At 61.7% G+C, this 13,652-nt stretch overlaps 1 protein-coding gene across 1 annotated transcript in view; it reads right to left on the reverse strand.

Moving 5' to 3' along the window:
• Positions 1 to 484: 484 nt before the first annotated feature.
• The window catches only part of CFB (complement factor B), a 29,380-nt gene continuing 16,212 nt past the window's right edge, over positions 485 to 13,652 (reverse strand). The window contains exons 9-14 of the mRNA XM_062636239.1: positions 9,809 to 9,959; positions 7,131 to 7,210; positions 6,943 to 7,046; positions 4,521 to 4,653; positions 2,905 to 2,954; positions 485 to 631 (exon numbers count right to left, since the gene is read on the reverse strand). Coding sequence (XP_062492223.1) covers positions 485 to 631; positions 2,905 to 2,954; positions 4,521 to 4,653; positions 6,943 to 7,046; positions 7,131 to 7,210; positions 9,809 to 9,959 — 665 coding nt within the window. The remainder of the gene's footprint in view (positions 632 to 2,904; positions 2,955 to 4,520; positions 4,654 to 6,942; positions 7,047 to 7,130; positions 7,211 to 9,808; positions 9,960 to 13,652) is intronic.

Genomic DNA, 13,652 nt, shown 5'->3' on the forward strand with positions numbered 1-13,652 from the left:
AACGACACTCAATGACAATGACACGCAATGACACCCATCGGTATCGCATTAGCGGCTCATTAGCGTGTAACTAGCGTCTCATTAGCATGTCGTTAGCACCCAGTGACACCCAATGACAATCAATGACACCCAACGACACCCAACGACACCCAACGACACTCAAAGACACCCAACGACACCCAACGACACTCAACGACAATGACACGCAATGACACCCATCGGTATCGCATTAGCGGCTCGTTAGCGTGTAACTAGCGTCTCATTAGCATGTCGTTAGCACCCAGTGACACCCAATGACACTCAATGACACCCAACGACACCCAACGACACTCAAAGACACCCAACGACACCCAACGACACCCAACGACACTCAATGACAATGACACGCAATGACACCCATCGGTATCGCATTAGCGGCTCGTTAGCGTGTAACTAGCGTCTCATTAGCATGTCGTTAGCATGTCGTTAGCATGTCGTTAGCGCGTCACGGGATGAAGCCCAGGTCCTCGTCGCGGAGCTCCTCCCGGAGCCAGGGCAGGGCCTCGAAGACGTTGACGTGGAAATCGCGGGCGTAGGAAGGGGGCCGGGAATGGCGGCAGGAATCCAGCACCCCCCAACTGATCACCCCCACCTGCAGGGGGCGCCGGGGGGGGGGTCAGTGGGGGGCCCTATGGGGTGCTATGGGGCACTGGGGGGGTCAATGGAGGCCTATGGGGCACAGGGGGGTCAATGGAGGCCTATGGGGCACAGGGGGGGCAATGGGGGCCTATGGGGCACAGGGGGGGCAATGGGGGCCTATGGGGCACAGGGGGGGCAATGGGGGCCTATGGGGCACAGGGGGGGCAATGGGGGCCTATGGGGCTCTATGGGGCACAGGGGGGTCAATGGAGGCCTATGGGGCACAGGGGGGGCAATGGGGGCTCTATGGGGCTCTATGGGGCCCAGGGGGTCAATGGGGGCCCTATGGGGAACAGGGGGTCGATGGGGTCTCTATGGGGCCCTATGGGGCACAGGGGATCAATGGGGTCTCTATGGGGCCCTATGGGGCACAGGGGATCAGTGGGGCCCTATGGGGCACAGGGGGTCAATGGGGGCCCTATGGGGAACAGGGGGTCGATGGGGTCTCTATGGGGCCCTATGGGGCACAGGGGATCAATGGGGTCTCTATGGGGCTCAATGGGGCCCAGGGGGTCAGTGAGGGCCCTATGGGGAACAGGGTGTCGATGGGGTCTCTATGGGGCCCTATGGGGCACAGGGGATCAGTCGGGCCCTATGGGGAACAGGGGGTCGATGGGGTATCTATCGGGCCCTATGGGGCACATGGGGGCAATGGGGATCCTATGGGGCACTATGGGGAACAGGGGGTAGATGAGGTCTCTATGGGGCCCTATGGGGCACAGGGTGTCAGTGGGGTCTTTATGGGTCCCTATGGGGCACATGGGGTCAATGGGGGCCCTATGGGGAACAGGGGGTCGATGGGGTCTCTATGGGGCCCTATGGGGCACAGGGGGTCGATGGGGTCTCTATGGGGCCCTATGGGGCACAGGGGATCAGTGGGGCCATATGGGGCAAAGGGGGTCAATAGGTTCTCTATGGGGCTCTATGGGGCCCAGGGATTCAGTCGGGGCCCTATGGGGCACAGGGGGTCAATGGGGTCTCTATGGGGCACACGGGGGCAATGGGGGTCCTATGGGGCACTATGGGGAACAGGGGGTGGATGGGGTCTCTATGGGGCCCTATGGGGCACAGGGGTTCGATGGGGTCTCTGTGGGGCCCTATGGGGCACAGGGGGGTCAATGGGGGCACAGGGGGGTCTTATGGGGCACAGGGGGGCAATGGGGTCTCTATGGGGCCCTATGGGGCACAGGGGGTCAACAGGGTCTCTATGGGGCCTGGGGCATCCCAGTCCATCCCAGTGCATCCCCAATGACCCCCCCAGTGCATCCCAATGCATCCCAGTCCATCCCAGTCCATCCCAGTGCATCCCAGTCCATCCCAATGCATCCCAGTCCATCCCAGTGCATCCCCAATGACCCCCCAGTGTATCCCCAGTGCATCCCAGTGCATCCCAATGCATCCCAGTCCATCCCAGTGCACCCCCAATGCATCCCAATGCATCCCAGTCCATCCCAGTGCACCCCCAATGCATCCCAATGCATCCCAGTCCATCCCAGTGCATCCCCAATGCATCCCAGTGCATCCCAGTCCATTCCAGTGCATCCCCAATGACCCCCCCAGTGTATCCCCAGTCCATCCCAATGCATCCCAGTCCATCCCAGTGCATCCCAGTCCATCCCAATGCATCCCAGTACATCCCCAATGCATCCCAGTCCATCCCAGTGCAACCCCTATGACCCCCCCCATGCATCCCAGTGCATCCCAGTCCATCCCAGTGCATCCCAGTCCATCCCAGTGCATCCCCAATGACCCCCCCCATGCATCCCAGTGCATCCCAGTGCATCCCAGTCCATCCCAGTGCAACCCCAATGATCCTCCCCAGTGTATCCCAATGCATCCCAGTGCATCCCAGTCCATCCCAGTGTATCCCCAATGACCCCCCATGCATCCCAGTGCATCCCAGTGCATCCCAGTCCATCCCAATGCATCCCCAATGACCCCCCCATGCATCCCAGTGCATCCCAGTGCATCCCAGTCCATCCCAGTGCATCCCCAATACATCCCAGTGCATCCCAGTCCATCCCAGTGCAACCCCAATGACCCCCCCCATGCATCCCAGTGCATCCCAATGCATCCCAGTCCATCCCAGTGCATCCCCAATGACCCCCCCAGTCCATCCCAGTCCATCCCAGTGCATCCCAGTCCATCCCAGTCCATCCCAGTGCATCCCAGTCCATCCCAGTGCATCCCAGTCCATCCCAGTCCATCCCAGTATCCCCAGTTCACCTGGAAGTAGCGCTTCCCCCTGCTGACAATGAGGGGACCCCCGGAGTCACCTGTAGGGGGCAGAGGCACTGGGATGGACTGGGGGGGTCGGTACTGGTCCATACTGGTCTATACTGGTCTATACTGGTCTATACTGGTATTGCTCCATACTGGTCCCTACTGCTCCATACTGGCCCATTATTGGTCCCTACTGCTCCATACTGGTCCATTACTGGTCCATACGGGTCTTTACTGGTCTATACTGGTACTGGTCCCTACTGCTCCATACTGGTCTATACTAGTTTATACTGGTCCGTACTGGTCTATACTGCTCCATACTGGTCTATACTGTTACTGCTCTATACTGGTCTATACTGGTCCCTACTGCTCCATACTGGTCCATACTGGTCTTTACTGGTCTATACTGGTACTGGTCCCTACTGCTCCATACTGGCCTATACTGCTTTGTACTGCTCCATACTGGTCCATACTGGTCCATACTGGTCAATACTGGTCTATACTGGTATTGCTCCATACTGGTCTATACTGCTCCGTACTGCTCCATACCGGCCCCTACTGGTCTATACTGGTCCCTTCTGGTCTATACTGCTCCATACTGATCTATACTGGTCCATACTGCTCCATACTGGTCCACACTGGTCAATACTGGTCTATACTGGTATTGCTCCATACTGGTCTATACTGCTCCGTACTGCTCCATACTGGTCCATACTGGTCCATACTGGTCCCTAGTGGTCCATACTGGTCTATACTGCTTCGTACTGCTCCATACTGGTCCATACAGGTCTATACTGGTCCATACTGGTCTATACTGGTCCATACTGGTCCATACTGGTCTATACTGGTCTATACTGGTCCATACTGGTCCATACTGGTCTATACTGATCTATACTGGTCCATACTGGTCTATACTGGTTTATACTGGTCCATACTGGTCCATACTGCTCCATACTGGTCTATACTGGTCCATACTGGTCTATACTGGTCTATACTGGTCCATACTGGTCCATACTGGTCTATACTGGTCTATACTGGTCTATACTGGTCCATACTGGTCTATACTGGTCTACACTGGTCCATACTGGTCCATACTGGTCCATACTGGTCTATACTGGTCTATACTGGTCCATACTGGTCCATACTGGTCCCTAGTGGTCCATACTGGTCCCTAGTGGTCCATACTGGTCTATACTGCTTCGTACTGCTCCATACTGGTCCATACTGGTCTATACTGGTCCATACTGGTCCATACTGGTCTATACTGGTCCATACTGGTCCATACTGGTCTATACTGGTCTATACTGGTCCATACTGGTCTATACTGGTCTATACTGGTCTATACTGGTCCATACTGGTCTATAGTGGTCTATACTGGTCCATACTGGTCCATACTGGTCCATACTGGTCTATACTGGTCTATACTGGTCCATACTGGTCCCTAGTGGTCCATACTGGTCTATACTGGTCCATACTGGTCTATACTGGTCCATACTGGTCCATACTGGTCTATACTGGTCTATACTGGTCCATACTGGTCCATACTGGTCTATACTGGTCCATACTGGTCTATACTGGTCCATACTGGTCTATACTGGTCCATACTGGTCTATACTGACCCCGGCACACGTTGGGGTCCACCTCGGGGTCGCTGCCCCCCGTGCACAGGAAGCGGGGGGTGATGACGTCATCGAGAGCCGAGGCGTTCACGTAGAGGGGGGCCCGGAGAGCATCGGCCTCGCAGCGAGGGCGCTGGGGGGCAATGGGGGTCAATGGGGGTCAATGGGGGGCAATGGGGGTCAATGGGGGGCAATGGGGGTCAATGGGGGAAATGGGGGGCAATGGGGGGCAATGGGGGGCAATGGGGGTCAATGGGGGTCAATGGGGGGCAATGGGGGTCAATGGGGGTCAATGGGGGGCAATGGGGGTCAATGGGGGGCAATGGGAGGCAATGGGGGCAATGGGAGGCAATGGGGGTCAATGGGGGTCAATGGGGGTCAATGGGGGGCAATGGGGGTCAATGGGGGTCAATGGGGGTCAATGGGGGGCAATGGGGGGCAATGGGGGTCAATGGGGGGCAATGGGGGGCAATGGGGGGCAATGGGGGGCAATGGGGGGCAATGGGGGGCAATGGGGGTCAATGGGGGTCAATGGGGGGCAATGGGGGGCAATGGGGGGTCAATGGGGGTCAATGGGGGTCAATGGGGGTCAATGGGGGGCAATGGGGGTCAATGGGGGTCAATGGGGGTCAATGGGGGGTCAATGGGGGTCAATGGGGGTCAATGGGGGTCAATGGGGGTCAATGGGGGTCAATGGGGGGCAATGGGGGTCAATGGGGGGCAATGGGGGGCAATGGGGGTCAATGGGGGTCAATGGGGGTCAATGGGGTCAATGGGGGGCAATGGGGGTCAATGGGGGGCAATGGGGTCAATGGGGAGCAATGGGGGTCAATGGGGGTCATTGGGGGTCAATGGGGGGCAATGGGGGGCAATGGGGGGCAATGGAGGGCAATGGGGGGCAATGGGGGTCATGGGGGTCAATGCAATGGGGGTCAATGGGGGTCAATGGGGGGTCAATGGGGGGCAATGGGGGCAATGGGGGTCAATGGGGGGCAATGGGGGGCAATGGGGGGCAATGGGGGTCAATGGGGGTCAATGGGGGGCAATGGGGGGCAATGGGGGGCAATGGGGGGCAATGGGGGTCAATGGGGGTCAATGGGGGGGTCAATGGGGGCAATGGGGGTCAATGGGGATCAATGCGGATCAATGGGGACCAATGGGGTGCAATGGGGTCAATGGGGGGCAATGGGGGTCAATGGGGGGCAATGGGATCAATGGGGGGCAATGGGGGCAATGGGGGGCAATGGGGGGCAATGGGGGTCAATGGGGGGCAATGGGGGCAATGGGGGTCAATGGGGATCAATGCGGATCAATGGGGACCAATGGGGGTCAATGGGGGGCAAGGGGGGGCAAGGGGGGGCAATGGGGGGCAATGGGGGTCAATGGGGGTTAATGGGGGGCAATGGGAGGCAATGGGGATCAATGGGGTCAATGGGGTCAATGGGGGGCAATGGGGGGCAATGGGGGTCAATGGGGGTCAATGGGGGTCAATGGGGAGCAATGGGGGTCAATGGGGGTCAATGGGGAGCAATGGGGGTCAATGGGGGTCAATGGGGGGCAATGGGGGGCAATGGGGGTCAATGGGGGGCAATGGGGGGCAATGGGGGGCAATGGGGGTCAATGGGGGGCAATGGGAGTCAATGGGGGTCAATGGGGGGCAATGGGGGGCAATGGGGGTCAATGGGGATCAATGGTGTCAATGAGAATAAATGGGGATCAAGGGGGGGCAATGAGGGGCAATGGGGGGAATGGGGGCAATGGGGATCAATGGGATCAATGGGGTCAATGGGGATCAATGGGGGCCAATGGGGATTAATGGGGGTCAATGGGGGTCAATAGGGAGGAGTGGGAGTAATGGGTCACTATGGTCCTCTATGGTCTCTATGGGGTCTCTGGGCCTCTATGGGGCTCACTGGGGCTCTATGGGGCTCTATGGGGCTCACTGGGGCTCTATGGTCTCTATGGGTCTCTATGGGCCTCTATGGGGCTCTATGGGGCTCTATGGGCCTCTATGGGGCTCTATGGGGCTCTATGGGTCTCTATGGGTCTCTATGGGGCTCTATGGTCTCTATGGGTCTCTATGGGGCTCTATGGGGTCTATGGGTCTCTATGGGGCTCTATGGGCTCTATGGGGTCTATGGGTCTCTATGGGGCTCTATGGGTCTCTATGGGGCTCTATGGGGTCTATGGGTCTCTATGGGTCTCTATGGGCTCTATGGGTCTCTATGGGCTCTATGGGTCTCTATGGGTCTCTATGGTCTCTATGGGTCTCTATGGGTCTCTATGGGGCTCTATGGGTCTCTATGGGCTCTATGGGTCCCTATGGGTCTCTATGGGTCTCTATGGGTCTCTGTGGGTCTCTATGGGTCTCTATGGGTCTCTATGGTCTCTATGGGTCTCTATGGGTCTCTATGGGTCCCACCTGCTCCCCCAGTTTGATCCGCACTCGCCGTCGCTGCAGCTCCTTGGGGCCGGTCTGGGCCACGAAAAAGGCCTCCACGTCCTTGGGGGGCAGCAGGAGGCGCCCTATGGGGCAGAGGGGCCACGTGTGGGGCTCTATGGGGCCTCTATGGGGCGCTATGGGGCGCTATGGGGCGCTGTGGGGCTCACTGTGCTCCTCGCAGCTGGTGCTCTCCGGTGGCAGCCTCAGGGCTCGGGAGGCTCCTTCAGTGCAGGGGAGGCAAATGGGGCTGGGGGGGGGACACATGGGGGTCAGCGCCCCACAGCCTGCCCCATGGAGACTCCCTCTGCCCCATAGACAAGCCCCCTGCCCCATAGACAAACCCCCTGCCCCATGGACACCTCCCTGCCACATAGACATCCCCCTGCCCCATGGAGACCCCCCTGCCCCATGGAGACTCCCTCTGCCCCATAGACATCCCCCTGCCCCATAGACAAACCCCCTGCCCCATAGAGACTCCCTCTGCCCCATAGACAAACCCCCTGCCCCATGGAGACTCCCTCTGCCCCATAGACAAGCCCCCTGCCCCATAGACAAACCCCCTGCCCCATAGACAAGCCCCCTGCCCCATAGACAAACCCCCTGCCCCATGGAGACCCCCCTGCCCCATAGGCACCCCCCTGCCCCATAGACATCCCCCTGCCCCATGGAGACTCCTTCTGCCCCATAGACAAGCCCCCTGCCCCATGGAGATCCCCCTGCCCCCCCCTGCCCCATGGACACCCCCCTGCCCCATAGACATCCCCCTGCCCCATGGACACCACCCTGCCCCTAACTGCCCCATGGAGACCCCCCTGCCCCATAGAGACCCCCCTGCCCCATGGAGACTCCCTCTGCCCCATAGACATCCCCCTGCCCCATGGCACCCCCTCTGCCCCATAGACATCCCCCTGCCCCATAGAGACTCCCTCTGCCCCATAGACAAACCCCCTGCCCCATAGACAACCCCTCTGCCCCATGGAGACCCCCCCTGCCCCATAGACAACCCCCTGCCCCATGGACAACCCCTCTGCCCCATGGAGACCCCCCCTGCCCCATGGATACCCCTTTGCCCCATGGACAAACCCCCTGCCCCATGGATAACCCCTCTGCCCCATGGAGACCCCCCCTGCCCCATGGAGACCCCCCTGCCCCATAGGCACCCCCCTGCCCCATAGACATCCCCCTGCCCCATGGAGACTCCTTCCCCCTGCCCCATGGAGACACCCCCCCTGCCCCATAGACAAACCCCCTGCCCCATGGACACCTAACTGCCCCATAGACATCCCCCTGACCCATGGAGACCCCCCCTGCCCCATAGACACCCCCCTGCCCCATGGACAACCCCTCTGCCCCATGGAGACCCCCCTGCCCCATAGACATCCCCCTGCCCCATGGAGACCCCCCTGCCCCATAGACAAACCCCCTGCCCCATGGACACCTCCCTGCCCCATAGACATCCCCCTGCCCCATGGAGACCCCCCTGCCCCATTGACAAACCCCCTGCCCCATAGACAAACCCCCTGCCCCATGGAGACCCCCCCTGCCCCATAGACAACCCCCCTGCCCCATAGACAACCCCCCTGCCCCATGGACAACCCCTCTGCCCCATGGAGACCCCCCTGCCCCATAGACACCCCCCCTGCCCCCCCCCCCCCCATGGACACCACCCTGCCCCATAGAGATCCCCCCTGCCCCATAGAGATCCCCCCTGCCCCATAGATCCTGCCCATCCCCATAGTCCCCCATAGAGCCCCCCTCATACTCCCCATAACCCCCATATCCCCCACTGTTCCCCATAGCCCCCATTGTTCCCCATATCCCCCCTATCCCCCATAGACCCCATAGACACCCATAGACGGTAGAGACCCCCATAGACCCCCATATCCTCCATACCCCCCATATCCCCATACCCCCCATATCCCCCATTGCTCCCCATATCCCCCATACCCCCCCATAAACCCCATAGACCCCCATAGCCCCCCATAAACCCATAGACACCCATACCCCCCATATCCCCCATATCCCCCATTGTTCCCCATAGCCCCTATACCCCCCATATCCCCCATACCCCCCATAAACCCCATAGACCCCCATAGCCCCCCATAAACCCATAGACCCCCATATCCCCCCATATCCCCAAACGCCCATATCCCCCATTGTTCCCCATAGCCCCCATTGCTCCCCATACCCCCCATAAACCCCATACACCCATAAACCCCATAGACCCCCATACACCCCCATAAACCCCATAGACCCCCATACACCCCCATAAACCCCATAGACACCCATATCCCCCCATACCCCCCATAAACCCCATATCCCCCCATATCCCCCATGCCCCCCATATCCCCCATACCCCCCCATAAACCCCATAGACACCCATAGCCCTCCATCACCCCAAATGCCCATATCCCCCATTGTTCCCCATAGCCCCCATACCCCCCATATCCCCCATACCCCCCATAAACCCCATAGACCCCCATAGCCCCCCATAGACACCCATAGACACCCATATCCCCCCATATCCCCAAACCCCCATATCCCCCATTGTTCCCCATAGCCCCCATTGCTCCCCATATCCCCCATACCCCCATATGCCCCATAAGCCCCATAAACCCCATAGCCCCCCATACCCCCCATATCCCCCATACCCCCCATATCCCCCATGCCCCCCATATCCCCCATACCCCCCATAAACCCCATAGCCCCCCATACCCCCCCATATCCCCCATACCCCCCCATACCCCCCATACCCCTCATATTCCCCCCATATTCCCCATCCCCCCCCCTTTGACCCCGCCCCCCTTTGACCCCGCCCCTCCCTTAGGCCCCGCCCCCCGCTGACCGCGCCCTCGGCCCCGCCCCCAGCTGCGCGCGCAGCTCCAGCAGGGCCAGGTCGTAGTCGTAGAACTCGGGAACGCCCCGCGCCCGGCGCGCGCCCAGCGAGAAACCCGGATGGAGGCGGAGCGAGGAGACCGCGAGGGGCGGGGCCGAGCCTGGGGAGGGGCAGGGGGCGGGGTCAGAGGGGACCCGGATGGAGGCGGAGCGAGGAGACCGCGAGGGGCGGGGCCGAGCCTGGGGAGGGGGCGGGGTCAGAGGGGAAACCCGGATGGAGGCGGAGCGAGGAGACCGCGAGGGGCGGGGCCGAGCCTGGGGGGGGAGGGGGCGGGGTCAGAGGGGAAACCCGGATGGAGGCGGAGCGAGGAGACCGCGAGGGGCGGGGCCGAGCCTGGGGAGGGGGCGGGGTCAGAGGGGACCCGGATGGAGGCGGAGCGAGGAGACCGCGAGGGGCGGGGCCGAGCCTGGGGAGGGGGCGGGGTCAGAGGGGACCCGGATGGAGGCGGAGCGAGGAGACCGCGAGGGGCGGGGCCGAGCCTGGGGAGGGGGCGGGGTCAGAGGGGACCCGGATGGAGGCGGAGCGAGGAGACCGCGAGGGGCGGGGCCGAGCCTGGGGAGGGGGCGGGGTCAGCGAGAAACCCGGATGGAGGCGGAGCGAGGAGACCGCGAGGGGCGGGGCCGAGCCTGGGGAGGGGGCGGGGTCAGAGGGGACCCGGATGGAGGCGGAGCGAGGAGACCGCGAGGGGCGGGGCCGAGGCTGGGGGGGAGGGGGCGGGGTCAGAGGGGACCCGGATGGAGGCGGAGCGAGGAGACCGCGAGGGGCGGGGCCGAGCCTGGAAAGGGGGCGGGGTCAGAGGGGGGGGGGGGTCAGAGGGGACCCGGATGGAGGCGGAGCGAGGAGACCGCGAGGGGCGGGGCCGAGCCTGGGGAGGGGGCGGGGTCAGAGGGGGACCCGGATGGAGGCGGAGCGAGGAGACCGCGAGGGGCGGGGCCGAGCCTGGGGAGGGGGCGGGGTCAGAGGGGACCCGGATGGAGGCGGAGCGAGGAGACCGCGAGGGGCGGGGCCGAGCCTGGGGAGGGGGCGGGGTCAGAGGGGACCCGGATGGAGGCGGAGCTAGGAGACCGCGAGGGGCGGGGCCGAGCCTGGGGAGGGGGCGGGGTCAGAGGGGGACCCGGATGGAGGCGGAGCGAGGAGACCGCGAGGGGCGGGGCCGAGCCTGGGGAGGGGGCGGGGTCAGAGGGGACCCGGATGGAGGCGGAGCGAGGAGACCGCGAGGGGCGGGGCCGAGCCTGGGGAGGGGGCGGGGTCAGAGGGGGGCGGGGTCAGAGGGGACCCGGATGGAGGCGGAGCGAGGAGACCGCGAGGGGCGGGGCCGAGCCTGGGGAGGGGGCGGGGTCAGAGGGGGACCCGGATGGAGGCGGAGCGAGGAGACCGCGAGGGGCGGGGCCGAGCCTGGGGAGGGGGCGGGGTCAGAGGGGACCCGGAGGGAGGCGGAGCGAGGAGACCGCGAGGGGCGGGGCCGAGCCTGGGGAGGGGGCGGGGTCAGAGGGGACCCGGATGGAGGCGGAGCGAGGAGACCGCGAGGGGCGGGGCCGAGCCTGGGGAGGGGGCGGGGTCAGAGGGGACCCGGATGGAGGCGCAGCGAGGAGACCGCGAGGGGCGGGGCCGAGCCTGGGGAGGGGGCGGGGTCAGAGGGGGACCCGGATGGAGGCGGAGCGAGGAGACCGCGAGGGGCGGGGCCGAGCCTGGGGAGGGGGCGGGGTCAGAGGGGACCCGGATGGAGGCGGAGCGAGGAGACCGCGAGGGGCGGGGCCGAGCCTGGGGAGGGGGCGGGGTCAGAGGGGGGCGGGGTCAGAGGGGACCCGGATGGAGGCGGAGCGAGGAGACCGCGAGGGGCGGGGCCGAGCCTGGGGAGGGGGCGGGGTCAGAGGGGACCCGGATGGAGGCGGAGCGAGGAGACCGCGAGGGGCGGGGCCGAGCCTGGGGAGGGGGCGGGGTCAGAGGGGACCCGGATGGAGGCGGAGCGAGGAGACCGCGAGGGGCGGGGCCGAGCCTGGGGGGAGGGGGCGTGGTCAGAGGGGACCCGGATGGAGGCGGAGCGAGGAGACCGCGAGGGGCGGGGCCGAGCCTGGGGAGGGGGCGGGGTCAGAGGGGACCCGGATGGAGGCGGAGCGAGGAGACCGCGAGGGGCGGGGCCGAGCCTGGGGAGGGGGCGGGGTCAGAGGGGACCCGGATGGAGGCGGAGCGAGGAGACCGCGAGGGGCGGGGCCGAGCCTGGGGAGGGGGCGGGGTCAGAGGGGACCCGGATGGAGGCGGAGCGAGGAGACCGCGAGGGGCGGGGCCGAGCCTGGGGAGGGGGCGGGGTCAGAGGGGACCCGGATGGAGGCGGAGCGAGGAGACCGCGAGGGGCGGGGCCGAGCCTGGGGAGGGGGCGGGGTCAGAGGGGACCCGGATGGAGGCGGAGCGAGGAGACCGCGAGGGGCGGGGCCGAGCCTGGGGGGAGGGGGCGTGGTCAGAGGGGACCCGGATGGAGGAGGGGAAAGGGAGAGGGGGGAGAATGGAGGGAGGTGAAATGGACCCAAAATGGAGCAGAAATGGACCCAAAACGGACCCAAAATGGAGCAGAAATGGACCCAAAATGGACCCAAAATGGACCCAAAATGGAGCAGAAATGGAGCCAAAATGGAGTAGAAATGGAGCCGAAATGGTGCAGAAATGGAGTAGAAATGGAGCAGAAATGGAGTAGAAATGGAGCAGAAATGGAGCAGAAATGGAGCAGAAATGGAGTAGAAATGGAGCAGAAATGGAGCAGAAATGGAGTAGAAATGGAGTAGAAATGGAGCAGAAATGGAGCAGAAATGGAGCAGAAATGGAGCAGAAATGGAGTAGAAATGGAGTAGAAATGGAGCAGAAATGGAGTAGAAATGGAGTAGAAATGGAGCAGAAATGGAGCCGAAATGGTGCAGAAATGGAGCAGAAATGGACCCAAAATGGAGCAGAAATGGAGCAGAAATGGAGCAGAAATGGAGTAGAAATGGACCCAAAATGGACCCAAAATGGAGCAGAAATGGACCCAAAATGGACCCGAAATGGAGCAGAAATGGAGCAGAAATGGAGTAGAAATGGACCCAAAATGGAGCAGAAATGGAGCCAAAATGGACCGAAAACTGAGCAGAAATGGAGCAAAAATGGAGTAGAAATGGAGCAAAAATGGAGCAGAAATGGAGTAAAAATGGACCCAAAACAGAGCAGAAATGGAGCAGAAATGGAGCAGAAATAGACCCAAAATGGAGCAGAAATAGACCCAAAATTGAGCAGAAATAGACCCAAAATGGAGCAGAAATGGACCCAAAATGGAGCAGAAATGGAGTCAAAATAGACCGGAAATGGACCCAAATGGACCCAAAATGGAGCAGAAATGGACCCAAAATGGACCCAAAATGGAGCAGAAATGGAGCAGAAATGGACCCAAAATGGAGTAGAAATGGAGCAGAAATGGACCCAAAATGGAGCAGAAATGGAGCTGAAATGGAGCAGAAATGGAGCAGAAATGGAGTAGAAATGGAGCAAAAATGGAGCAGAAATGGAGTAGAAATGGAGTAGAAATGGAGTAGAAATGGAGCAGAAATGGAGCAGAAATGGAGCTGAAATGGAGTAGAAATGGAGCAGAAATGGAGCAGAAATGGAGTAGAAATGGAGCAGAAATGGAGCAGAAATGGAGCAGAAATGGAGCAGAAATGGAGCTGAAATGGAGTAGAAATGGAGCAAAAATGGAGCAGAAATGGAGCAGAAATGGAGCTGAAATGGAGCAGAAATGGAGTAGAAATGGAGCAGAAATGGAGCAGAAATG

The sequence above is a fragment of the Pezoporus occidentalis genome, unplaced genomic scaffold, assembly GCF_034315485.1.
Source record: "Pezoporus occidentalis ecotype Australia unplaced genomic scaffold, CSIRO_AGI_Poc_V1 ctg471, whole genome shotgun sequence".
NCBI lineage: Eukaryota > Metazoa > Chordata > Aves > Psittaciformes > Psittacidae > Pezoporus > Pezoporus occidentalis.